This window comes from Phyllobates terribilis, unplaced genomic scaffold, assembly GCF_046119375.1.
Source record: "Phyllobates terribilis strain yellow unplaced genomic scaffold, ASM4611937v1 Scaffold_12__6_contigs__length_324123572, whole genome shotgun sequence".
NCBI classification, from domain to species: domain Eukaryota; kingdom Metazoa; phylum Chordata; class Amphibia; order Anura; family Dendrobatidae; genus Phyllobates; species Phyllobates terribilis.
The window spans coordinates 303,760,906-303,785,697 of NW_027362772.1; the positions used below are offsets into that span (position 1 = coordinate 303,760,906).

The following is a 24,792-nucleotide window of genomic DNA, read 5'->3' on the forward strand; positions in this document are numbered from 1 at the left end:
AATTGTGTCATGGCTGTCATGTTTAGATGTCACTTACATGACCATCAGCAGATGTCCACACCTAGCAAGTGTTACTAACTTAAGTGGGGGACCAAGAGTTGAGGGGTGCAGGGCCAGCAGAACAGCCCTCTGCCTACAGCAAACACTGATGGGGAGAGGACAGGACCCATGTTAGAGGACAGAAAGCAGGAGGTTCATTCACATTAGTTGCCAGTTAAATACTTTATTTCTCTGGACCGGTTTGTTACAGTACAGTGCCACGGCGTTCCACGTCTGATGGAGTGAATTCAAGTATTAACGCCCCCCCCCAAAAAACAGCAGCTTAACTGGGAATTAGGAACAGCCAATGAACATTTGTGCCCTAGGAGTAGTCAGGGGGGAATGTTTTCCAGTTTGCATTTAGTCGACCTCTTCAATTGTGGGCCCGGATGAGGCACCGCCACTGGAGGGAGCACCACCTGCTCCTGGGAAGCCACCGGGCATTCCTCCTGGCATGCCACCAGCACTCTGGTACAGCTTGGTGATTATGGGGTTGCAGACCTTCTCCAGCTCCTTCTGTTGATGCTCGAATTCATCCCTCTCTGCCGTCTGGAGGGGAAAAGACATTGGATAAGAGATCAGACTGCTGCATACATGGAGCACATATCTACAGACGAGAGGCAGGTTGCTCAGACATCCAAGGAAGGTATTGGGGCCATCATGAGCCTTGCAGCTCTGGTCCGGTGAAAACTACAAATGGTGTTGGAAACGTTCATCACGGCGACCGCCCGCCACCTTGCCTCCATACATACCTGGTTCTTGTCCAGCCAGGAGATGATCTCGTTGCATTTGTCCAGGATCTTTTGCTTGTCCTCATCGCTGATCTTTCCTTGCAGCTTCTCGTCCTCTACGGTGGCCTTCATGTTGAAGGCGTAAGACTCCAGCGAGTTCTTAGTGGAAACCTTGTCCCTCTGCTTGTCGTCCTCCGCCTTGTACTTCTCAGCCTCTTGGACCATGCGCTCGATGTCTTCCTTGCTGAGACGACCTGTTAATGAAAGACATGTTAATATGAATCAGCACAGATCTAACGATTTGTCGGCCGATGTGTGAAGTGTATTAACCGCTCAGACATCCAAGGAAGGTATTGGGGCCATCATGAGCCTCGCAGCTCTGGTCTGGTGAAAACTACGAATGGCGTTGGAAACGTTCATCACAGCGGGCAACGGATCAGAGGCAGCGGTCGTTACCTTTGTCGTTGGTAATGGTGATCTTGTTCTCCTTGCCGGTGCTCTTGTCGACCGCAGACACGTTCAGGATACCATTGGCATCAATGTCAAATGTCACCTCAATCTGAGGAACGCCACGAGGAGCGGGAGGGATGCCAGTCAGCTCAAACTTGCCCAGCAGGTTGTTGTCCTTTGTCATGGCCCTCTCCCCTTCATACACCTAGAGGATAAAAAAAACATCAGTACTAATACATCTCTACCCTGCAGCAACAAGACTACAACTCCCAGCATGCTCTAGTATTCTGGAGAGCCACAGGATAAGCTATGTAAGGTTTCCTCACCTGAATCAGGACACCGGGCTGGTTGTCAGAGTAGGTGGTGAAGGTCTGCGTCTGCTTGGTGGGAATGGTGGTGTTACGCTTGATCAGGACAGTCATGACGCCGCCAGCAGTCTCGATACCCAGAGACAGAGGGGTGACGTCGAGCAGAAGGAGGTCCTGCACGTTTTCAGATTTATCTCCAGACAAGATGGCGGCCTGCACAGCTGCAAATAGAAAAAAAATATTTAGAAAATACACCAACAAATGGATCACATCATAGAAGATTTGTATGGGAGACGCTCAGACATCCAAGGAAGGTACTAGGGCCATCATGAGCCTCGCAGCTCTGGTCCGGTGAAAACTACGAATGGCGTTGGAAACGTTCATCACAGCGATGCCCATCATATTCTGCACGCAACAGTGTTAACCCAGACATACCTGCACCATAGGCCACAGCCTCGTCTGGGTTGATGCTCTTGTTCAGTTCCTTCCCGTTGAAGAAATCCTGAAGCAGCTTCTGGATCTTGGGGATACGTGTGGAGCCGCCGACCAGCACAATGTCGTGGATCTGGGACTTGTCGAGCTTGGCGTCACGAAGAGCCTTCTCTACTGGGTCCAGGGTTCCTCTGAAGAGATCAGCGTTCAGCTCTTCGAAGCGAGCTCTGGTGATGGACGTGTAGAAGTCGATGCCTTCGTACAGGGAGTCGATCTCGATGCTAGCCTGTGTGCTGGAGGACAGGGTGCGCTTTGCACGCTCGCAGGCAGTGCGGAGACGGCGAACAGCTCTCTTGTTGTCAATTATGTCCTTCTTGTGCTTCCTCTTGAATTCGGCCACAAAGTGATTCACCATTCTGTTATCGAAGTCTTCGCCGCCCAAATGAGTGTCGCCGGCAGTAGATTTCACTTCAAAGATGCCGTCTTCAATGGTCAAGATGGACACATCGAAAGTGCCACCGCCCAGATCGAAGATCAGCACGTTCCTTTCTGTGCCAACCTGTAGAGAATAAGGAGTCAGACACGGCCCTGAAACATGCAATGACCCCCTCCCCAATATGCATGCACGCTCTTCAGACATGGAGACCACCCAGCTGCTTATCTATTGCATTTGATCGCTCAGACATCCAAGGAAGGTATTGGGGCCGTCATGAGCCTTGCGGCTCTGGTCCGGTGAAAACTACGAATGGCGTTGGAAACGTTCATCACAGCGATCCACGGAGTAATCGGACGGCATACAGCCGCTTACCTTTTTGTCCAGTCCATAGGCGATTGCGGCAGCGGTTGGCTCGTTAATGATACGCAGGACGTTGAGGCCAGAAATCGTGCCGGCATCCTTGGTCGCCTGACGCTGGGAATCATTGAAGTAGGCAGGGACGGTGATCACAGCGTTGGTCACAGTCTGAGATAAAGATGCCACAAGTCAGTAAATATATTAACATACTGCAAAACATGGGGGAGAAGAGGTGACTGAAGTGGAGATTGGAAAACTACAAGTCCCAGCCTCTGTGTATAGTGGATCTTGTTGCTTTGCAGAGGGGATAATATGAAGGGAACAGCAAATCAATCAAGTGGGGAAGAAAATAAAAGGAACATGATCGCTCAGACATCCAAGGAAGGTATTGGGGCCGTCATGAGCCTTGCGGCTCTGGTCCGGTGAAAACTACGAATGGCGTTGGAAACATTCATCACAGCGATCGCCCGAGCACATGGCAGGTCACAATTTTAGAAACCCACCATAGCATTGTGTAATTATAGCAAGTAATAGTAGCCTATCACGAATATAGCAACATAGATACCCCCCCACCTCGCACAGGAACGTGGCTGCCCCCAAGACGGATGTTACCTTGCCGAGGTAAGCTTCTGCAATCTCCTTCATCTTGGTCAACACCATGGAGGAGATTTCTTCTGGGTAGAAGGACTTGGTCTCGCCTTTGTACTCCACTTGGACCTTTGGTCTCCCGCTGTCACTGACCACATTGAACGGCCAGTGCTTCATGTCAGACTGCACCACAGAGTCCTCAAACCTGCGGCCAATCAGACGCTTGGCATCTAAAAAACCAGTATACACGAATCAGACATTGTGCCAGCAGTGAAGAGGAACAATCACCGACCATGGAGCAGGACTAGAACTTACCGAAAACTGTGTTAGTCGGGTTCATGGCGACTTGATTCTTGGCGGCATCACCGATCAGTCTCTCGGTGTCGGTGAAGGCCACGTAGCTGGGAGTGGTCCTGTTGCCCTGGTCGTTGGCAATGATTTCCACCTTGCCATGCTGGAAGACGCCCACGCAGGAGTAGGTGGTGCCAAGATCAATGCCGACTGCTGGTCCCTTAGACATGGTTTCTGTACTGGAGAAGATACAAGTGCTTCTCACTAAATTAGAATATCAAAACGTTAATCTACATTTCAGTTCAATGCAAAAAGTGAAACTTATTATATAGAGTCATTACAAACAGTGATCCATTTCAAGCGTTTATTTCTGTTAGTGTTGAGGATTATGGTTCACTTCTGCGTTCCAAGGCAGATGTGTTGCCAGGGTTTCCCCACACGTCACACCCAGCATCCACCGCGCGCCTTGCCAATGAGTGAGGTGGATGCCGGGTGTGATGTGCTGGGTAACCCCGCCCACAATGGAATGCAGCACTGATGTCACTAGCCGGGGGGGGGGTGTCACATCATGCCTGTGAGCGGCCAGTGATAGTGCCGCTCACAGGCAGTGACTGCAAGTCAAGGTATTTACAAAAACCCTTATAGGCCCTGGGGGAGGTTCATACATTAGATGGATAATAGAGTGGTGGACAACCCCTTTAAGCCCCTCAGTGCTCCCTGCTGTGATCTATGACTTATGCTCTGGAATTGAGCTGTTCAGATGTCCACAATCAGTATTTCTCAGGAGCTGGAGCCAAAACCAGGTGAGAAAAGGTTTATAGAAACAAGTCACCAGTTCTGCATTGATCACCTACTCCCAATACTGACTAAGTACTGATAGTGGGGCTGTGGCCTAACAGACCAAATATCATGTGAAAAAGATCACAGCATGCACTAGTCTGTCAGATAACACTCAGCTATTGAAGCCCATGAGTGCAAAAATAAAAAATTGTATTGCTATAAAATAATCAGTGACATCTGATTTTTAGATAGTTTTTATGTTTGTAATGGAAATGTGTTATTTTTTTAAAGTTTTATTCACTTCTGATATATAAAAATAAATGACAATCATGATTTTTTTTTTAATAAGCTTGTGTAAATGTTCCAATCACCTGCTTTTTTATAAAGCTAAATTAGTATTGTGCAGAATTAAAGGGGCAGTCCAAAACAGAAGTTAAGGCGTATTCCCATCTCCAAGATCCTATCCCAATATGTAGTAGGTGTAATATTAGTAGATATCTACAATTAGTAATGTAGTATAGTATTTGATTCTCTATGCCTCTTTCCTCATGTGCAGGCATTGCAGGACCAGATAGTGACAGCTAGCTGCTAGTGGTCGTAACCGTGGATACCCAAGGTCCTGTATTGCCTGCACATGAGGTAAGTGGCATAGCAAAACGAAAATACTATACTACATTTCTAATTGGAGGTATTTGCTAATATTACTACACATTGGGATAGGATCTTGGAGATGGGAATACCCCTTTAAATGTCATACTAAATTCCTAGTACAGCACAATTAAAAATTCCCTACAGTTTCCCCTTTACTCAAACTTCCTGTCTTCTTGAGAATTCCAGTGCATTTTGGGATACTCACATGGGACATCAGGAGGCAGAGGCCGAGAACACTGTCAGCTGCTTTCCCTGCCTTTAAATGAAGCATCAGTGACCCGTTTGAGGCTGGGTTAGTCCCCGCTTGCTGCATGGTCTCCTTACAATTATCACGACAGTGCACTCTTGCTGGCTCATCACTTCTCTTTGGAGCCGACAAAGGAGCGCACTGTCACTGCATTCAAAGAAATATAGCGCAGGTAGCTCACACATCAGAATTTACAACCAATGCATTAACAGTACAGCAGTCACTAGCCCAGACCATGAAACAGATGCAACTGATGCCGCTTTAGTTCAGGGAGGGGGCAGAAGCAGCGGCAGTGACTGCAGCCGGTGCCACCTGATTACATCCTGTTAGAGTATTCTAGACAAAATGCCATTGGAGGTTAAAAAAAAAAAACAAAAAAAAAACACAAATACAGGAAGTCAGACTGGAGAGGGTACATTAGGGAATTTTCAATTCAAGTATATTAGAAGAGATTAGAAAAGTACATTAGATAAGATGTTTAGTATGAAGTTCACCCTCTGTGTCAGATCCCCCCCCCCCCTTAAGTTCAGCCCTCCACAGCAGTGCCAGTTTCCTGTGTGGCCCTTTGGGAAAATTAATTGCCCACCCCAGCCTTGTACCACGGAGAAACAGTCCAGGTCTTTTTCTCCTTGTCCCTGGTAACACACTTCTGGCGTTGTCTATTGGTCGTGAGTGGCTTGACACAAGGAATGCGACACTTGTAGCCCATGTCCTGGATACGTCTGTGTGTGGTGGCTCTTGAAGCAATGACTCCAGCAGCAGTCCACTCCTTGTGAATCTCCCCCAAATGTTTGAATGGCTTTTTCTTAACAATCTTTTCAAGGTTGCGGTTATCCCGGTTGCTTGTGCAACTTTTTCTACCACAATTTTCCCTTCCACTCAACTTTCCACTAATATGCTTGGATACAGCACTCTGGGAGCAGTCAGCTTCTTTAGCAATGACCTTTTGTGGCTTACCCTCCTTGTGGAGTGTGTCAATGACTGCCTTCTGGGCATCTGTTAAATCAGCAGTCTTCCCCATTATTGTGGAGCCTACTGAAACAGACTAAGGGACCTTTTTAAACAAGTATGAAGCCTTTGCAGGAGTTTGTCAATTATTCTAATTCCCAGAGATAAAAACACTTGAGAGATCGCTCCGTAATGACTAATATACAAGTTTCACTTTTTGTATTACTGAAATAAATTTACTTTTTGGTAATATTCTAATTTTGTGAGAAGCACTTTTAAGTGAGAATAGGATGCGTGGAGAGGCACCTACATTACACAGGACTGCAGCTGAGAGTGGTAGTGCCTCAGATATCCAACTACTACATCAAGGGGTCACCCACCTACCAGAGACCCCAGCCCTTGTGTCATCACTTCCCCCTTTCCAGCATGGGGAGGTCATGTGACCACAGCAGCTATGACACCATGTCCCTGCCTCTAGACCAGACAGCAGCAATGGTCATGTGACCTCCTCCCTGAAAGGACCAGTGGGGGAAGAGACAGCCGAGCATGGGGGGGGGGTCTCAATACAAAGCACGAGTCCTGCCACTTTAAACCATTATGTGCCTGGAAGATACCACCCCAGTATATGAAACTAGCCCCCATTACAAGTGTTAAAGGCCACATCATCGCAAGGAAGCCACTACCAACCCCTCACATGAAGTGCCTCCAATATCGAGAACCCCCACTCCTGTGGCTATAGAGGCCTTGCCCACCATGGTCCTGTACTTGTTCTATAAAGTCCCCATTTTACTGTGCACAAATCCAACCCTGCTACATCTCCAGGTGTGTCTGCAGGATCTGCCCTGGTGGGGTACAGCCAGGGATCCCACAAGCACAGCGGGCTCTGCTATATCTCTGGGTGCATCTGCAGGATCCACCCTGGTGGGGTACAGCCAGGGATCCCACAGACACAGCTAGCTCTGCTACATCTCCGGGTGCGTCTGCAGGATCTGCCCTGGTGGGGTACAGCCAGGGGTTCCCACATTATTTAACACAGGGATCCCATAGACAGTCAGCTGCTACATCTCTGCGTGTGACTGTAGGATCACTGCATTAGGGTGACCTGTGGGGACCCCCAGACATAGCTCTGCCTCCCCCACCAGTACAGAGATCAGCAGAGACAATCTGATGGATGCCGCTGATCTCTGCCCTGGTGGGCTGCATCCAGGGGGTCCCCACAGGCACAGCCAGCTCTACTAAATCAGCAAGGATTACATGCAGACTTGGTGGATCAGGACACAAAAATGATGAGGTGTAGTCAAAATACACGAGGGCACCGCCTGTGAAGGGACACAAGAGGCCATTTTGGGAGGCCAAGACGCCATTTTAGCACAGAAGACCACGTGACAAGTCAAACGACGTCACCTTTAACCCTCAAGACACCCAGTTAATCATTAAGAGACGAATAGAGAAGAGGTATAACAGGGGTGAGAGATAATGGCAGCGCTGGGAATACGAAGGATAAGACGTCGGGAAAACCCATATTATGTCATAAGGCCGCCCACAAGTTAAGGAGAATACAAGCTACCAACACCCTGCGCCCCATCATGTGCCGCCATATTACCTGCACTGCGGTTATCCTTGCTTGGTCTCGGTGGAGCTGCTCGCCGTCTCCGAGCTGCGTGCTGGTGAAATGAGGTGGAGCAACGGAGCCGGCGCCTTTTTATACAGCCTGAGAAGCTTCCAGAATTTTTGTGTGACGTCAACGCCCCTCCCGCCAATCACCGCGCTGGGAGCGATCACCTGACCCAAACCGTCGTCATCTTCTGGAACGTTCCAGTGTCCGCAGTGAGCTGGCTGTGTTCTGTCAGCGAGGGGGGTGACCGCCGCCATCTTTAAATCGTTACTACATCCCCGGGCTCACCGGCGGCTCACTTCAGTCCTGAAGAAATGAAGTAAATAGCGACGTAGACATTTTAATAGTCTTGAGACTGATGTGTTATATCCGTGTGTGTAAACGAGGTGAACCCCCCTAAGTGCAGGGCTGCTAATAATCCCCCAGGACTGGCGCCGGGAGTAAGAGCTGTTTATACCGGAGTTTACGTTACATATGTTTTTCATACTGTTTAGTAATCTGTGGTAAAGTTGGTTTTGCCCAAAAGTAAAATGGCGACTCTTTTGTTCGTAAAGGCGGGAATTAGTCTGTCTTTTTGCTGATAGGCTGGTAAACACCACGTGGTCTGTGGAGCGGGAACGGCAGCCAATCACAGGCGGTGGTTCAGCTGGAATGGCTAGTTGCTGGGAGAAAGTGTCCCCGTGTGGTGATTCTGAGGAGACGGCTGTGTGAGGAGACCTCTGTAATTTACACGTTTATGAGGGAGGGTCACGCTGTAAATGGCGTTATTTCTACACTTCACATATAGAGTTTGTGCTGATTTGAGGTAAAAAAAAAAAAAAAAATCAAATGTTGCCCTCATCGTGTTTGTATGACGCTGCAGTGTCTGCGAGTACACGGAGGGCATGGTCCCACCTAGCGCAATCACCTGATTTTTATTTCTCTATGGGGAGCCTTAAAAAAAAAATTACATTAGGTGCTGAATATCAGCATTTATACGCAAAACCTGTAGTGTAAAATATCCACTTAAAAAGGGAAAATCTAGGCAAAAAAATATGCACAAAAATGATTAAGTGCTTGGAAACACGTATTTGGACGGGGTTCACACGTGGCATATTCAGTGCGGATTATGAACACATAAAATCTGCAACATTTTCCAGAAGCTTCTTCTCATCTACATCCTGAATGTTTTTTGTCCCAAAAAATAACGTTAACCTCAATCCCATGAATAGAGGATAACTTGCTGATCGCTGGGACGATCCCCATCCTGAATGGAGATGCATGTGCTCTGTCTCTATTTATTGTCTGGGACTGATGGAAATCGCTGAGCGTTGTACTCGACAGTCCTCACAGAGTCCCATTCTTGGGATCACCGAGGGTCCCAGTAGCCAGACCCCAGTGACCAGCAAAGATGCCCCCCATTGTTAGGTGATAATATGATTTTTTGGGGGGAGATAAGCCTTTAAATACTTTTCGGGTGTTTTTTTTTTTTTTTGTATCCATTGCTTCCCATGGATCCCTTAAGTCAGGGGTGGGATTTTTTTTTTCTCTGCCCTCAGGCACACCACAGTGCTTGGGCTAGTGACCCCATTTTGCTGGCCACTGAGGATTACGTCCTGACACTAGCCAATGCCAGCGTTGGGATATTCTTTTTGGGTGCAATTAGCATGTGGTGTACAGTCATGGCCAAAAGTATTGAGAATGAGACAAATAGTAATTTTTCCAAAGTTTACTGCTTCATTTTTTGTAATGGCAATTTGCATATACTCCTGAATGTCAAAGAGTGATCAGCTTAACAGCAATTACTGTACTTGCAAAGTCAATATTTGCCCAGAAAATGAGCTTTAACCCCCAAAACACATTTCAACATCATTGCAGTCCTGCCTTAAAAAGAGCAGCTAACATCGTTTTAGTGATTGATCCATTAACACAGGTGTGGGTGTTGATGAGGACAGGGCTGGCGATCAATCAGTCATGATTAAGTAAGAATGACATCACTGGACACTTTAAAAGGAGGCTGGTTCTTGGTATCATTGTTTCTCTTCAGTTAACCATGGTTATCGCTAAAGAAACACGTGCAGCCATCATTGCACTGCACAAAAATGGCCTAACAGGGAAGAGTATCGCAGCTACAAAGATTGCACCTCAGTCAACAATCTATCGCATCATCAAGAACTTCAAGGAGAGAGCTTCCATTGTTGTCAAAAAGGCTCCAGGGCGCCCAAGAAAGACCAGCAAGCGCCAGGACCGTATCTTAAAACTGTTTCAGCTGCGGGATCGGACTACCAGCAGTGCCGAGCTTGCTCAGGAATGGCAGCAGGCTGGTGTGAGTGCTTCTGCACGCACTGTGAGGTGGAGACTCTTTGAGCAAGGGCTGGTTTCAAGGAGGGCAGCAAAGAAGCCACTTCTCTCCAGAAAAAACATCAGGGACCGACTGATATTCTGCAAAAGGTACAGGGAGTGGACTGCTGAGGACTGGGGCAAAGTCATTTTCTCTGATGAATCCCCTTTTCGATTGTTTGGGACATCTGGAAAACAGCTTATTCGGAGAAGAAGAGGTGAGCGCTACCACCAGTCTTGTCTCATGCCAACTGTAAAGCATCCTGAAACCATTCATGTGTGGGGTTGCTTCTCAGCCAAGGGAATCGGCTCACTCGCAGTCTTGCCTAAAAACACAGCCATGAATAAAGAATGGTACCAGAATGTCCTCCAAGAGCAGTTTGGCGCCCAAAAATGCCTTTTCCAGCATGATGGAGCACCTTGCCATAAAGCAAAGGTGATAACTAAATGGCTCATGGAACAAAACATAGAGATTTTGGGTCCATGGCCTGGAAACTCCCCATATCTTAATCCCATTGAGAACTTGTGGTCAATCATCAAGAGACGGGAGGACAAACAAAAACCAACAAATTCTGGCAAAATGCAAGCATTGATTATGCAAGAATGGACTGCTATCAGTCAGGATTTGGTCCAAAAGTTGATTGAGAGCATGCCAGGGAGAATTACAGAGGTCTTGAAGAAGAAGGGGCAACACTGCAAATATTGACTTGCTGCATTAACTCATTCTAACTGTCAATATAACCTATTGGTACTCATAATATGATTGCAATTATATTTCTGTATGTGATAGAAACATCAGACAAACACTAATAAAAACCAGAGGCCAGCAGATCATGTGAAAATATAATTTTGGTGTCATTCTCAAAACTTTTGGCCATGACTGTATATGCTCCAGACTCAGTCTCTCCTATGTGAAGTATATGCTTCAGCATCTCCTATGTGGTGTATATGCTCCAGCCCCAGCCTCGTATGTGATGTATATGCTTCAGCATCTCCTATGTGGTGTATATACTCCAGCCCCAGTCTCTCCTATGTGATGTATATGCTTCAGCATCTCCTATGTGGTGTATATGCTCCAGCCCCAGCCTCGTATGTGATGTTTATTCTCCAGGGTCTCCTGTGTGATGTATATGCTCCAGCATCTCCTATGTGGTGTATATGCTCCAGCCCCAGTCTCTCCTATGTGATGTATATGCTTTAGCATCTCCTATGTGGTGTATATGCTCCAGCCACAGCCTCGTATGTGATGTTTATTCTCCAGGGTCTCCTGTGATATGTATATGCCCCAGCCTCGTATGTGATGTATATGCTTCAGCATCTCCTATGTTGTGTATATGCTCCAGCCCCAGCCTCGTATGTGATGTATATGCTTCAGCATCTCCTATGTGGTGTATATTTTCCAGGCCCAGCCTCGTATGTGAAGTTTATTCTCCAGAGTCTCCTGTGTGATGTATATGCTCCAGCATCTCCTATGTGGAAAAAAATATCAAACAATGACAGAAAGTCGATGGACCATATAGTAGGGGTATGTTAGACACAGTTAGTGACTGTAGCGATGGTTCCAACACTGCCAGGGTTTTCCTATTTCTGTACCTATGATGGAATAGAAAAGTGGAAATAATAACAGACGTTTAGCTTGTCTAATGCTGTCATATACACACTTCCCAGCGTGTAACGTGGATGTGTTTGAAAAGGATAATTTATCCCCACTCACTCAATCCAGCACTCAACCTCTGTTTCAGGCTATAAAGTAAGCATAAATCACATCCCCCCCCCCCAACACAGACTATGCAACACGCTGCCACCACTCATCAAACACACGGGGTGATGAGTCCCCGAAATATGTTACTGTTAGACAATCAAAAAAGGCCACACACACTCTCTGAAAGGCTATTAATTCTTTAGCGCATACAAGGATCAAACTTATTAAAGACTTTAAGCATTAATATAAAAATACAGTGCTTACAAAAAAAGATATAAAAAGGTAAAAAAATAAAACGAAACAGAACAGTTATAAAATAAAAAGGGAGAGATGACTGTAGACAGAAACATTTAAATATTTCTGTTATCTTCTTTATCTTTGAGGGAAGGAGAAATTAATTATGGATCACAATCAGCAGAGGCTGATCCCCCACCCCGTGTGAACATGTTCCTATTTTGTCACCCATCTTTTATATGCCTGGTCCTTGGCTCGTATTTCCAGGATGGCCTCGATTGGACTATTTAAGAATTGCTTTTTGTGACTGGATGGTGGGCTAATTTAGGGGCCCAGTATCCTATGTTTAGCTACCCCCTCCATACAGTACATAAGAAATTTTCAGCTTGGTTATAATGATAATTTGCTAACCCTTTGAAGCTCAGAGTGACCAGGGTGAGGTGTCGGGATTGACACTTACTCATAGCAAGAAGACCCCTTTGTTCTGAGTTTTGCAATACTGGTAAATCCAGTTTAGCCTTTTGTCAACTAAATGTAACTCTACTGCTGTTATATATTCCCCTATAATTATACTTTTCCTTTTCACATCCCTGCATAACAGGGTTGTCCTTTACAACACAGGAGCTCATCTGCACATGCTCACTATCCTATTCGGAGAGGTACTTTGGACTTCCCTAATGGGGCTCCCAGTGCCCATACATTTATTATCTTTCCTGTGGATTGGTGCTATAGTGGTGTAAACAGTGGATGTCCTGCCGGCAAGATGCATGCTCTTTGGGGTCAGAACCATTGTATTATATGGGTTGTCCAGGGTTATGGAACTGATGACCTATCCTTAAGCAATCAATACCACAGTGTTGGGTAAGGGGGTTCATGCTGTGATCAGCTGCAGCAGCACCCGGATGGGATACAACACAACTCGGTATGGTGTGGTGTTGAAATTTTTCCATGTAAATGGACATTTATGGGTGGGTACAACTTGGAAAACCAGGTAATTTGGAATATAAAAAAATACATATAGATATAAAAGGTGACTGCCTTCAAGACAATGTGTTTGCCGGCATGCATCAGCTCATCCTGTATTCTCTGCATTTTCTTCTTTCATGTGGTAATCACTGAGATGAATTAAGGTATAACATGCATTCAGTAAAGATGTTACATTTCTCTCTTAGGTCTGCACCATATCTGATTCATATAAGGATTTTCTAGCGGCTATTAACTCCAAAAAACAGCTTTTCTGGTAAATTGCTTGCACATAACAGCAGTGAGATGTGTGATGTTCCTGATGAGGATGTCCTCCCCCTCCCACTACTATCCTGTTTCCTTTGTGAGTTCCCTGCCCCCTCTCCGTTCATGCAGCGTGTCCTCCTTTATCTTTGTAATGCAGATATACATCCTGCTATAGTACTTGATTGTCTTCTAATATGCTTTGAGATTTAATGCCCATGTTCAGCCTGGGGGAAAAAAAAAACAACGAAACTCTAATGTGTCTAAATAAAATGGAGAATGGTGAAGTTGGTCTTACTTGCATAATAGTCATCAAGAATCTTCGTCTCCTGCAATATCTGTATAGGCTTTTAAAGCACCACTCCAGTGTTTTTTTTAATTTTTTTTATTTCATCAATGGAGTGGTGCCATTAATGTAAGGTCCCTGCCCCTAGTAATATACTTAGCAGCCGACCTCTTCAGCTCTTCCTGGCGCCGCTTCGGTCTCTATTCGTCAACTTGTGACCGCAGCTTCTGACCAACCTGAAGTAGCTATACAACAGATCACTGGACAGTGATTTTGGCCAATAATGAAAGGCACTGTGTTAACATGTCTTGTCCATCAGCCAGTGCATTATTCTATGGCTGCTTTATAGGAGGATCACAAATCTCTTACCTTTCTTGATCCTCTGTGTAGCTTTTATTAGATGGGTTGTACCAACCCGGCTATTCACAAGAGATTTGTGAGCCTGCCGTCCAGAGACCATTGACCTGGCCGATGGACCGGAGTTTTGCGAATCAATCTGCCCTTCGCTATCTCTTGGACATCAGTTCTGTCAGTTTAACGGATGTTTTGGAGTTTTGTGTTTTTGTTTTTTGTTAGCCCTGCTCGTGCTCCGAGCACTGGAACTATTCAGAGACAGTAAAAGGGAGTCCCAGGGCTGTGGAGTCGGTAAGTCAAACCTCCGACTCCACGACTCCGACTCTCTCATACATGGCTCATGTTTAAGTGATAAATTTACTGTAGCACAGATTCATCTGAGCTAAAAGTTTAGACCCTTAGATCAGGAATAGGACAGAAATTTCATAACTTTCCCAAATTCTTGTGAAAAATTTTTATACCGACTTCACAACTCCGACTCCACAGCCCTGGTGGGTCCATTGAAAACTGCACAAAAACTGATGCAAAACGGAAACCATTTTTAAACTGAGCCATTTAACGAATGGAAATCTTGAGTTCAGTTTGGTATCAGTTTGCATTCGCTCAGGGGTTACATCCGTCCCCCGGTGGAGCTAATAGCAACTGCGGGGCGTCGGGCCCCCAACTATCTGATATTAATGATTTATCCTATGGACAGGACATCAGTGTTATGTGCCTGGACTGCTCAATTTTTGATGGGCAGAAAATGCATATCATGCTGCTCTAATATGTCCAGCAATAAAATTGAAAAAGCTCATGGATGCATTGTAAGTCAATGGAGATAAAGATATCTCTCATGAAACCCGTGGAAATGGAAGCCAAGACGTCAGTGGGAACAACCTTTCAAATCTATATGCCAAAATAAAAGACCATCCGAAGATAAGGGGCTTGTCCACATGAAAAAAAAATATGTTTGGAATATGAATTTATTGAACTTACAAGCCTACTTGTATTAATAAAGGTGTCCTGATCTGCAGATATTTGTGACAGTTCCATGTTTTAGTGACCATCTCTTTGTGCTCAGTTCAGATTAGCAGGCAGATGCAATAAGGCGGCATTACTTGCTATAGGATAGGAAAGAGCATGAGACAGACAAACCTCCAAACTCATGTCAGAATCAAAAAAATATCAACACAAGTACATGTTTGTTTTTTTTTTTACCAGATGTACGTGACAAAAATGCTTGAATCATCTCCATGGATTAATTCGGCTACAAAATTTAGTGTTGGACTGTTCTAAAATCTAAACATTGGCAATTAAACGGTCAATTTTACAGTAGTGTACATTGGTTGTGATTCTCAGTAAAATTCCTTTGGCTCTTTTCTATCTCAGGTTTGTCACTTTCTAATTCGGTAAGACTATGGTTCCTTCTCTTTGTCCTACCTGTTTATAGACTTTACAAACAAATGATGCATGCTTCCTCTCTATAATATAGACATAATTTCCCTTTTATGCAGATTGTCACCACGATCTGCTGCATTTAGTCTCAATGGAAGAACAGAAGATGAGCTGTAAAATACAGGTACAGTATCTATACATTTTACATTTTGTAAATCAGGATTGTATCCTCCTTTCCCCCACCCCGCCCCCCAAAAAAGTGCTGAAAATATAATTCTTACAAGTATGAATATGCAGTCAACGCCAGAATGTAGTGTTTCTTACTATAAAATATAGACAGTGTTTACTACTTTTTAAAGGGGTTGTCCAGTACTTTAAAACACACTGCCATTTTTTTTTAATCATAAATACAACCTTCTTTCTAATTATCTTGCGCTGCTGATAGCGCCACTCACAGGCAGTATCGGTGGCCGCTCACGGGCAGCACGTGACCCCCGGCTGCAGCAGGCGCTGAGATCCGCTGACGTCACGACAAGTTGCGGCTGCAACCGAGGGTCCCTCTTCCACGTTCCACCGGTGGCTGCTGGGTTGTGGGCGGGGTTATTCCCCTGCGTCACACCTGTCATCCACCGTGCGCTCTCCCTGTCCTCATTCACTGGGAAAGCGTGCGGTGGATGCTGGGTGTGACACAGGGAAATAACCTCGCCCACAACCCAGCAGCCACCTCAGGGACCCCAGCTCTGAGTCACTCCTCACTTGTCACTTGCTGCCTGTGAGCGGCGCTATCAGCAGCGCAAGGTAATTAGAAAGAAGGTTATATTTATCATTAAAACACACTGTGGCATTTTTTGAAAAGTACCGGACAACCCCTTTAACCATATCTGTATTGTGGTTTTTATTAATGGAAACAATGTCACTGTGGCATTTGCGTGACACAACAGATACCAACAGCACTGTGATGGACCCCATTGAAATAGTGCTGGTATTTCTGTAAAATGTGATATGACACATGTTGTTTGCTGAATCTTGCGCAAAATCAGAGCTGCTTTTTTTTTTTTTTTTTGAGCCCTTTAGCGCACAAAGTTAAATGAACCTTTTAAAATGTCTTCAATTGCACATAAATAAAATCAGACAGATTTTTGTACTCCGATTGGTACTGGAGTATAATTGCTGCAACATTTAAAAAAAAAAATCAGTAATGATGAATAAGGCTAAAACATCTGGATAAAGAAAACCACGCTTTTAATACCAACAGGCGAAACCAAGTGAAGTTTCCTTTAAAAAGGGTTCAAATTAAATAATAAGCACACACATAAGTCACTATTAAAACTGTTTTTACTCCAGAAAAAAAGACACAAATACAATGATGAATCAAGGTCATAGGCTCAGATTAATGGTACTAAGACTCTGTTTTCTGATTGACGTTGTACATGTGGCTGACATACAATCCATGATAGTTTGGCAGAGGTCAGCGGGAGAAGCCGCCCTTAGGTACTAGGGCCTTTTACAGTTTAGAATTACACAAGCACAATGTAACCAAGATGCAAACAAGAAGTAATCAGGAAATGAGATGACTGTATAATGAGTCATCATCTCAGTTTGCCTGCTGATGACTGCTTGCCTGGGACACGGAAATCATAGGAGTATTTTGAGATCAGGACTGCCTGTATTATCCAGAGGGGAAAACAATTGGAAAGTTCTCACTCCATGGGACAACCGTGCATCACATATTAACCACATTTATATAAAATGAATCTACTTTTTCTCATTAACAGGATTGGGGGACACCGGACCTTCGGGTACACCCTCTGACACGAGGAGACTTGACACAAGGTGAAAAATAGGGTTGACTCTTCCTGGTGGGCTTTATTCTCTCCTAATATGTTAGGCAGCTCAATTTTACCATTGTGTCCATAGGAGGCAGATACAAAATGTTTCAAGTCTGTGGCATGATTTATTTATTTATTTTTTTCCTTTTTCTAGGTGGGGCTGATGTCCCTTACCTTATGTTCGCCATCCCAGAGAGGAGACACCATTCATTGCACATTAGTGTACCTCCCTTTGGATGACATTTTGTCACTGGTCAACCTTTCTCCGCTACTGCTGCCCCAGTAAATGGTGCATGTGAAGAGGAAAAAAAAGGGTTGACCCTGGGAGCCAGAGCCAATGGATAGGTGACTATAATCCCTCCAAAACCTCCCTCCACCAGGGTTTATCTTCCGGAGCTCTTCACCAGGATCTTCTTGATTCCTCTTCCTGATTGATACATGTCTGAAAATTCCTTTGTAATTCTTTTTTTCAGTTCACAGAAAAGGACAAAACTTAAAAAAAAAACATCACAGAAAAAAAACAGCCTTACCAACACCAGGTCAGATTACCAAAGCACAAGCAGGACACGGCAGACCCCATGATAAAAGCGGGGGCCGCACAGGTGCGATATACTGATGCGACAGCCACCCCCTCCATGAATTGGCAGATATGTGAGTGGCTGTGTAGTATGCAGCTTATATAAGACACCAGTCACACAGATAGGTGTGGTGCACTGTGTCTGGCTTACAGCCTATTAATGACACCCATAATTTTAAATCGAGCGGGCTGCCCCGCACTATATACGTGCCCCACACAGGACAGGCGCCCCAATACACCCACCGAAAAATGAAGGGCCTGGCCGCATCCTGCAAAAAATGGAAAATGTGCAAAAAGATGAAAAATAATGTATAAGATAAATACATTACATGAGGTATTGGTCGATAATTTGGCCAAAATACACAAGCTCGCAACCCACGTTACGGGTCCCTATACTTGCGAGTCCCTACGCTAAAATTAAAAACGGCTCGCAGAAAAGGACAAAAATTAAAAAAAAATCACAGAAAAAAACAGCCTTACCAACACCCGGTCAGATTACCAAAGCACAAGCAGGACGCGGCAGACCCCATGATAAAGGCGGGGGGCCGCACAGGTGCGAAATACTGATACGACAGCCGCCACCCCCACCACGAACTGGCAGATATGTGAGTGACTGTGTAGTATTAACATTGCACACAAATGCTGCTTATATAAGACGCCAGTCACACAGATAGATGTGGTGCACTGTGTCTGGCTTGCAGCCTATTAATGACGCCCATAATTTTAAATCGAGCAGTCTTATGGCCCACGTTGCAGACAATTCTGTGGCTCATTGGTATCCAAAAAGACCTTTACAGGGGATGGGCTCTTTATATAATGCCTAGAGGAGAAAATCAAGGACGCTACTGAGGGCAAGAGTTCTTTGCTGTCTCAGAACCTCAGCCGCTCTCTGCCGTATAGGTGCACCCAGAGGTTTCATTTCTTTTATGACAAGTGGTGCTTGCTCCCGTGATGGAGCTCTTTCGTTCCAATGGGGTGACAATCATCCTCTATCTGGACAATGATTTGGTGAAAGCCCGTCCAGAGAGAAGGATCTGTTCAGTCTCCAAATTGCCTTGGAGCTCTTCAATTGGCTTATCAACAGACAGAAGTAATGTCTGACGCCATCCAAGCTCCTGGATTTTTTTGAGCATGACTTTAAACACTTGGGTGGTTCAAATTTTTAACCACCAAAAAGCTCTCCCTTCTTCGAGCCAGAAAGTTTCATTTCATGCGTTACCCCTTTTTGTGTATGAGTCCTGGGTAGGGCGGCAGGTGCGTACATGGAAACTATGGGGCCCCATAGCAGAGGTTTTATATATATATATATATATATATATATATATATATATATATATATATATATATATATATATATATATATATATATATAATTGTCGGGGTCACAGAAGAGCATATCTCACAACTTTCCATCCTTTACATAGTAATTTTCCTCCTGCTGAAATCCTAGATCCCTCTTTCATTGCCCCCATGAAAGGTATGATGCCAACAAAAGTGCCCCCCCCCCAAACACTGTATGATATTCCCATGGTGAATTCCTCCACATGCACAGTATAATGACCCTACTGTACCCCACCTCAACTCCCAAGGCAAAGTAAGGTGACCCCAACACAGTATGATCCCCCACACAGCCCTCCATGCAGTATAATGGCCCGCACTAGCCCTCCAAACACTAAGATGGCCCCCACGCAAACCTTCACAAACTTTTCATCCTAAATTTTCATCTATTTTGGTGCCATAATCGAAACGATTTTCTAATATACTTGAATTAAAAATTAAAGCACCACTCCAGCGTGTTTTTTTTCACTGTTGGAGTGATGCTTTAAACCCAAGTACCCCACCACTGTCTTATACTCACCTTCCAGCATCTTCCCCGTTTTTCCTGTCCCACGGCGCCATCTTGTGAGTGCTGCTTTTGATTGGTTGGAAGTCAGAAGCTACGTCACAGCCTCTCAATCTACAGTAAGTCTATGAGAGGCCAGAGCGAGGTTCCCATAGACTTACATTGAGTAATGACCTCTGGCTCCTCAAGCAAACACTGGCGCAGTCGGCAGGTCACAAACTGCAGGAAATGGACTGGAGCAGCTGTAAAAAACAGATGAAGATGCCGGAGGGTGGGTATATGACTGGGGCAGGTGTGTGAGGTTTAAAGCGCCACTCCAGCGGTGAAATAAAAAAAAAAACAACTGCAGGAGTGGTGCTTTAACTACACTATCTAACAGCTTTTCTCTTTTTCTGATTTCTTTTGATGACACTTCACTTGAGAATCCCATTGCCTACAGCGATACTCAAACGAAACATCAGATAAAAATTGGAATCCCTCCCACCTTTACCCTAGTGAACAATAAAGAAGTGTTCAAAAAATACAATCACATTTGGTATCAACGTGTCCACAAAAGTACGATTTATAAAAACTACAAGGGATCGTTCACACGAGCGAATAAATCGGACAATTGCAATCCGATGAAAAAAATAGGATTGTACTTGGGCAGTGTAACACTATGGGGCAGCGCACATTTGCGTTTATTTTCTCAAGCCGATTCGGCATGTGAAAACAGTGGCGGCGAGAATCGGATCACACGCACCCATTCAAGTCTATGGGTGCATGTGAAACATTTCATTGCACTCAGATGTCACCTGAGTGCAGTGCGATTGCCGCGGACACTGTCAAAGGAGGAGATGGAGAAATTACTTTCTCTGTCTCCTCTGCAGCTGTGCTGTGATTCTGTCACGCGAGAGGATCAGAGCACAGAGCACTGATTCGCAGCAGAGCTGGAGCCGAGTGTCATTAGCATATTGCATCCGATGCTCTCTGCTTGTGTGTCTCCGGCTTAAAAAATTAATGAATGTCAGAATCATGGGTATTTGGTCACCACAATTCCACAAAAAAATGCATTAAGGCTGTGTGCCCACGATGTGTTTTTTAAGCGTTTCCGCAGCTGCAAAAACGCTTAAAAAATGCATGGTAGAAGGCCTGCCATGTTCCCCAATGATAATCCGCATGTGCTGTGCACATGCTGCGGAGATTTCCGCTGTGGATTATCATTGCGGAAAAAAAACTCAGCACTACTAATTATTTTGCGGAAGCGCTGCGTTTTCGCCGCCATTGACTTGCATTGGAACGCATGGATTACGCATCACTGTATATGTAGATGCGGAATCCATGCGTTCCAATGTGCGGATGGTACCCGGGTGTGGAGGAGAGGAGAGTCTCCTCCGGTTTCACACTTGCCAGCTACAACTATTCATTCTGTCTCTCTGGAACAAGTCAGTGGATTCTTTGGATCCTTACATCTGTCGCCGTCTGGAGAGACCTCTTTTGTTGGTTGACAGCCCCTGCTCTGCTTTCTGGTAGATCCTTATTCGTCATCACTCCCCCCTTGACAAAAAAAAGGGTGAAACACATGTTGGGAAAGCACACCAGGACTATAATCTGTTAAGTAAAATCACTTTGCACTGTTTGTGACCAATGCATTGTTTTCCCCCCTGAGGAGCCCCTACTATACCTGTATTCAACATGTGCTTACTCTATGGGCTGATCTAAATACTTTTTCTTTACACCACACACATCAAACTCTGGCCCGTGGGCCAAATCTGGCCCGCAGAGTGATTACATTTGGCCCGTGACACCAGAACCACCACTCCTATGTGAGGCCTTTATTCTGTATGGGGGACTATGTGGGGCCCATTATACTGTATAGAAAGCGATGTGGGGCCCATAATACAATAAGGAAGACTATGTGGGGTCCATTATACTGTATGGAAAGCTATGGGGCCCATTATTCTGTATGGAGGACTATGTGGGGCCCATTATTCTGTATGGAGGACTATGTGGGGCCCATTATTCTGTATGGAGGACTATGTGGGGCCCATTATTCTGTATGGAGGACTATGTGGGGCCCATTATACTGTATGGAAGACTATGTGGGGCCCATTATACTGTATGGAAGACTATGTGGGGCCCATTATACTGTATGGAAGACTATGTGGGGCCCATTATACTGTATGGAGGACTATGTGGGGCCCATTATACTGTATGGAGGACTATGTGGGGCCCATTATACTGTATGGAGGACTATGTGGGGCCCATTATACTGTATGGAGGACTATGTGGGGCCCATTATTCTGTATGGAGGACTATGTGGGGCCCATTATTCTGTATGGAGGACTATGTGGGGCCCATTATACTGTATGGAAGACTATGTGGGGCCCATTATACTGTATGGAGGACTATGTGGGGCCCATTATACTGTATGGAGGACTATGTGGGGCCCATTATACTGTATGGAGGACTATGTGGGGCCCATTATACTGTATGGAGGACTATGTGGGGCCCATTATACTGTATGGAGGACTATGTGGGGCCCATTATACTGTATGGAGGACTGTGTGGGGCCCATTATACTGTATGGAGGACTGTGTGGGGCCCATTATACTGTATGGAGGACTGTGTGGGGCCCATTATACTGTATAGAGGACTGTGTGGGGCCCATTATACTGTATGGAGGACTGTGTGGGGCCCATTATACTGTATGGAGGACTGTGTGGGGCCCATTATTCTGTATGGAGGACTGTGTGGGGCCCATTATACTGTATGGAGGACTGTGTGGGGCCCATTATACTTTATACCGGTTGGCCCGTGACTTTGTCCAAGTTTTTCGTTTTGGCCCTTTGTGTATTTGAGTTTGAGATCCCTGCACTACACAGTACTTGCTTCTTTATTGCATTTGACACTTTATTCTTGCTCAGTATACTAATGATTATGTGCAGTTTTACTCATTTTTATTACCTTAATATTTAGCTTCCATACTTATCTTATCCTCTGTTGTTGTTTAGTCCTTTTTTATTTATTTATTTATTTTTTTAGACATCTTGTCATGTGCGTATTCAATTTTAATATGGCCATAATAAAATGAATATATATATATATTCTGTGAGATATTCTGTATTGGCTCTCCTTTTTTGTTTGGTGGTTGTTAGTTTCTCTTCAATGGCTGGTGGTGACAGCCAGATCCAGTCTCCGTGCTGGAGAGTGGTGTTTAACCATCGCTCCACTCAGGATCTCTGGTACCTGAAGGAATCCTGACTCCTGATCAACCTCTGGGAGCAATTTTTCTATCTTTCTCCCATTAGCCCTTCCTCTTCATAGACTGCTTCAAGTGCAAGCCGACAACTCGCCTGCAGTGGCCGATCAGAATCATCAGGAGGGCACTAGGAACCTCTCAGTCATGAGGGAAGCTGCGAGGAGTCTGAGTTCATGTTCCAGCTCTCTCGGAGACTTACATTCTCAGTGTGGAAAACTGGGTAGTAGAGTTTCTGAAACTCTAAATCCAGGAGAGTGTCCCAAGAAAATACCTCTGCCATTTCGAGTAACCACTCATTTCACATTCCAGGATGGCTGTGGCCTGTTGGTCGGTCACATGTCAGACCTCTGTTTCTCAGGCCTGCAAGTCTGCCACCTAGGCCTCTGTTCATACATTTGTCCAGTTCTATAAGATCCACTTTATGGCTTCTGTCGATGCCAGCTTAGGCCGTACTTTGCTGCAGGCCACTGTCCGCTAGGCCGCTGTCATGGTCATCTGTTATTTTTTTCCCACCCATTAGGACTGCTCTGGTACATCCCACCAAATTGTGTCTCCAGTGCTGTTAACAAGAAAATTGGATTTTTGCACTTACTGTAAAATCCCTTTCTTACTGAATACATTGGGGTCACACCTCCTACCCTTTCCTGTTCCCGGAGTCAGTTCTGCTGCACATATCCTGTATTTTTCTTACCTGGATTCAGGATATGTTGGTTCTTGGTTCTTTTGGCTCTGAATTTTTACATATTTTTAGGTTTCTCTCCTCCTGCTTTTGGCACTAATCTGAGCTGCCTAGTGTCTGAGAAGAGGATGTAACCCTCAAGGAGGAGACAACAATTATTTTTTTTCACCTATTTGTCAAGCCTTCTAGTTACAGGGTGTATAGCCACGGTGCCTCACATGTGCGGATAACCTCTCTTTATATAGGCTACACTTTTATATGCGTAATAGTTATGACCTTTGCATCATTGTTTAAAGCGCATTTTCCATTATTTATGTAGAGCCAGTCTCTGTACATCCTGCTGTGGTCATACGAACATGTGACAGCTGTAACCAATCACTTGCCATTAGGCAGAGTTGTAAGCCATGATGGGCTATACCTGTCACATGCCCGTTTGTGGTAGAGCAGAGATGAGCAGAGGACCTGGGCAGTGCTGGATGTAGAGAAGTGGAAGATTGTAACATGATTATAGTGTATTTTTTATTTTTAATTCAGGGCTATTTATTAGAGAAAAAAAATCGGGGTAGAGGGCACCTCTAACAAGGATACATCTTTATTGTTGCTGTTCATTATGTACCTTCACCTGAACACAGACCCAGGTAAGCGACCTTTTCTAAAACAAGTTAAGTACCCTGGTCTATAGTGTTCCCAATTCTTGCAAATTAAAAACTGATTTTGTGTCTATGGAAGGATTTGGATGTTAATAGGTGCCAGGGTTAATGTGCCACTTGCAACTGAAAAATGGCAAAGTGAGGACACTAAAAAGTAATAATCTTAAGTCTGTCAAAGGCTTTGGCCGGCCATCGCCCTTTACACCCTATACATGGATCTGGACATACAATGGGAGTCCCTGGGTCGTCTACACAGATTAGCAAACTGGAACCAAGTATTGCTGAACAACGCTGGCTCAGAATCGCGAAGAATCAGGATTATCACCAGTGAACCCGGGGGCTGAATTGTAAAGTGCTGCAGAATATGTTGGCGCTATAGAAATAAAATTATTATTATTATTACACCTGCTGAGCAGATCAGACACACTCTGCCTGGCTGTGCGGCACCACATGTACCATTCATGTATACTTGACTGGACAGCGCCTGCGCTGCCCAGTGTGTCTCCATTATCAGTGCCCTCTATGGGGTGAATGCAGCTGTACCTGCCAACAGAGGCAGACATTGCTCGAACAGGTCCTCGTAGAGATGTAACAAAAATAC

General features: G+C 45.1%; 1 protein-coding gene, 1 long non-coding RNA gene and 2 other non-coding genes across 7 annotated transcripts; 1 reads left to right on the plus strand and 3 right to left on the minus strand.

Annotated features, from left to right (window-relative positions):
• Positions 1-203: 203 nt before the first annotated feature.
• HSPA8 (heat shock protein family A (Hsp70) member 8) lies at positions 204-8,018 on the minus strand. Of its 4 annotated transcripts, none has more exons than XM_073657297.1 (9): positions 7,862-8,018; positions 3,657-3,871; positions 3,366-3,571; positions 2,769-2,921; positions 1,964-2,519; positions 1,547-1,749; positions 1,227-1,425; positions 792-1,024; positions 204-588 (listed from the first exon to the last, which is right to left on the minus strand). In XM_073657297.1, the coding sequence occupies exons 2-9, from the start codon at positions 3,859-3,861 to the stop codon at positions 400-402; spliced, it is 1,944 nt and encodes a 647-aa protein (XP_073513398.1). In that variant the 5' UTR covers positions 3,862-3,871; positions 7,862-8,018; the 3' UTR covers positions 204-399. The 4 variants fall into 4 exon arrangements, with proteins under 4 accessions (XP_073513398.1, XP_073513399.1, XP_073513401.1 ...); XM_073657298.1 differs by having other exon boundaries at positions 3,657-3,896; positions 7,862-8,009; XM_073657300.1 differs by having other exon boundaries at positions 3,657-3,866; positions 7,862-7,990.
• Positions 1,100-1,198, minus strand: LOC141173263 (small nucleolar RNA SNORD14). The gene has a single exon (XR_012252622.1). It is a non-coding gene; the product is annotated as a small nucleolar RNA SNORD14 (small nucleolar RNA).
• LOC141173265 (small nucleolar RNA SNORD14) lies at positions 3,118-3,216 on the minus strand. Its single transcript, XR_012252624.1, has one exon. It is a non-coding gene; the product is annotated as a small nucleolar RNA SNORD14 (small nucleolar RNA).
• A 4-nt stretch (positions 8,019-8,022) lies between the features above and the next one.
• LOC141172788 (uncharacterized) lies at positions 8,023-24,182 on the plus strand. The gene is made up of 4 exons (XR_012252534.1): positions 8,023-8,192; positions 13,301-13,368; positions 15,492-15,556; positions 24,076-24,182. It is a non-coding gene; the product is annotated as an uncharacterized lncRNA (long non-coding RNA).
• The last annotated feature ends 610 nt before the right edge of the window (positions 24,183-24,792 follow it).

Excerpts from the sequence above, each read along its gene's own strand:
- HSPA8 (XM_073657297.1), bottom strand. The coding sequence starts at position 3,861 with ATGTCTAAGGGACCAGCAGTCGGCATTGATCTTGGCACCACCTACTCC. Across the intron at positions 1,426-1,546 it reads AGCCCGGTGTCCTGATTCAG|GTGTATGAAGGGGAGAGGGC; the intron begins GTGAGGAAACCT and ends TTTATCCTCTAG. Across the intron at positions 1,025-1,226 it reads CACCATTACCAACGACAAAG|GTCGTCTCAGCAAGGAAGAC; the intron begins GTAACGACCGCT and ends TTTCATTAACAG.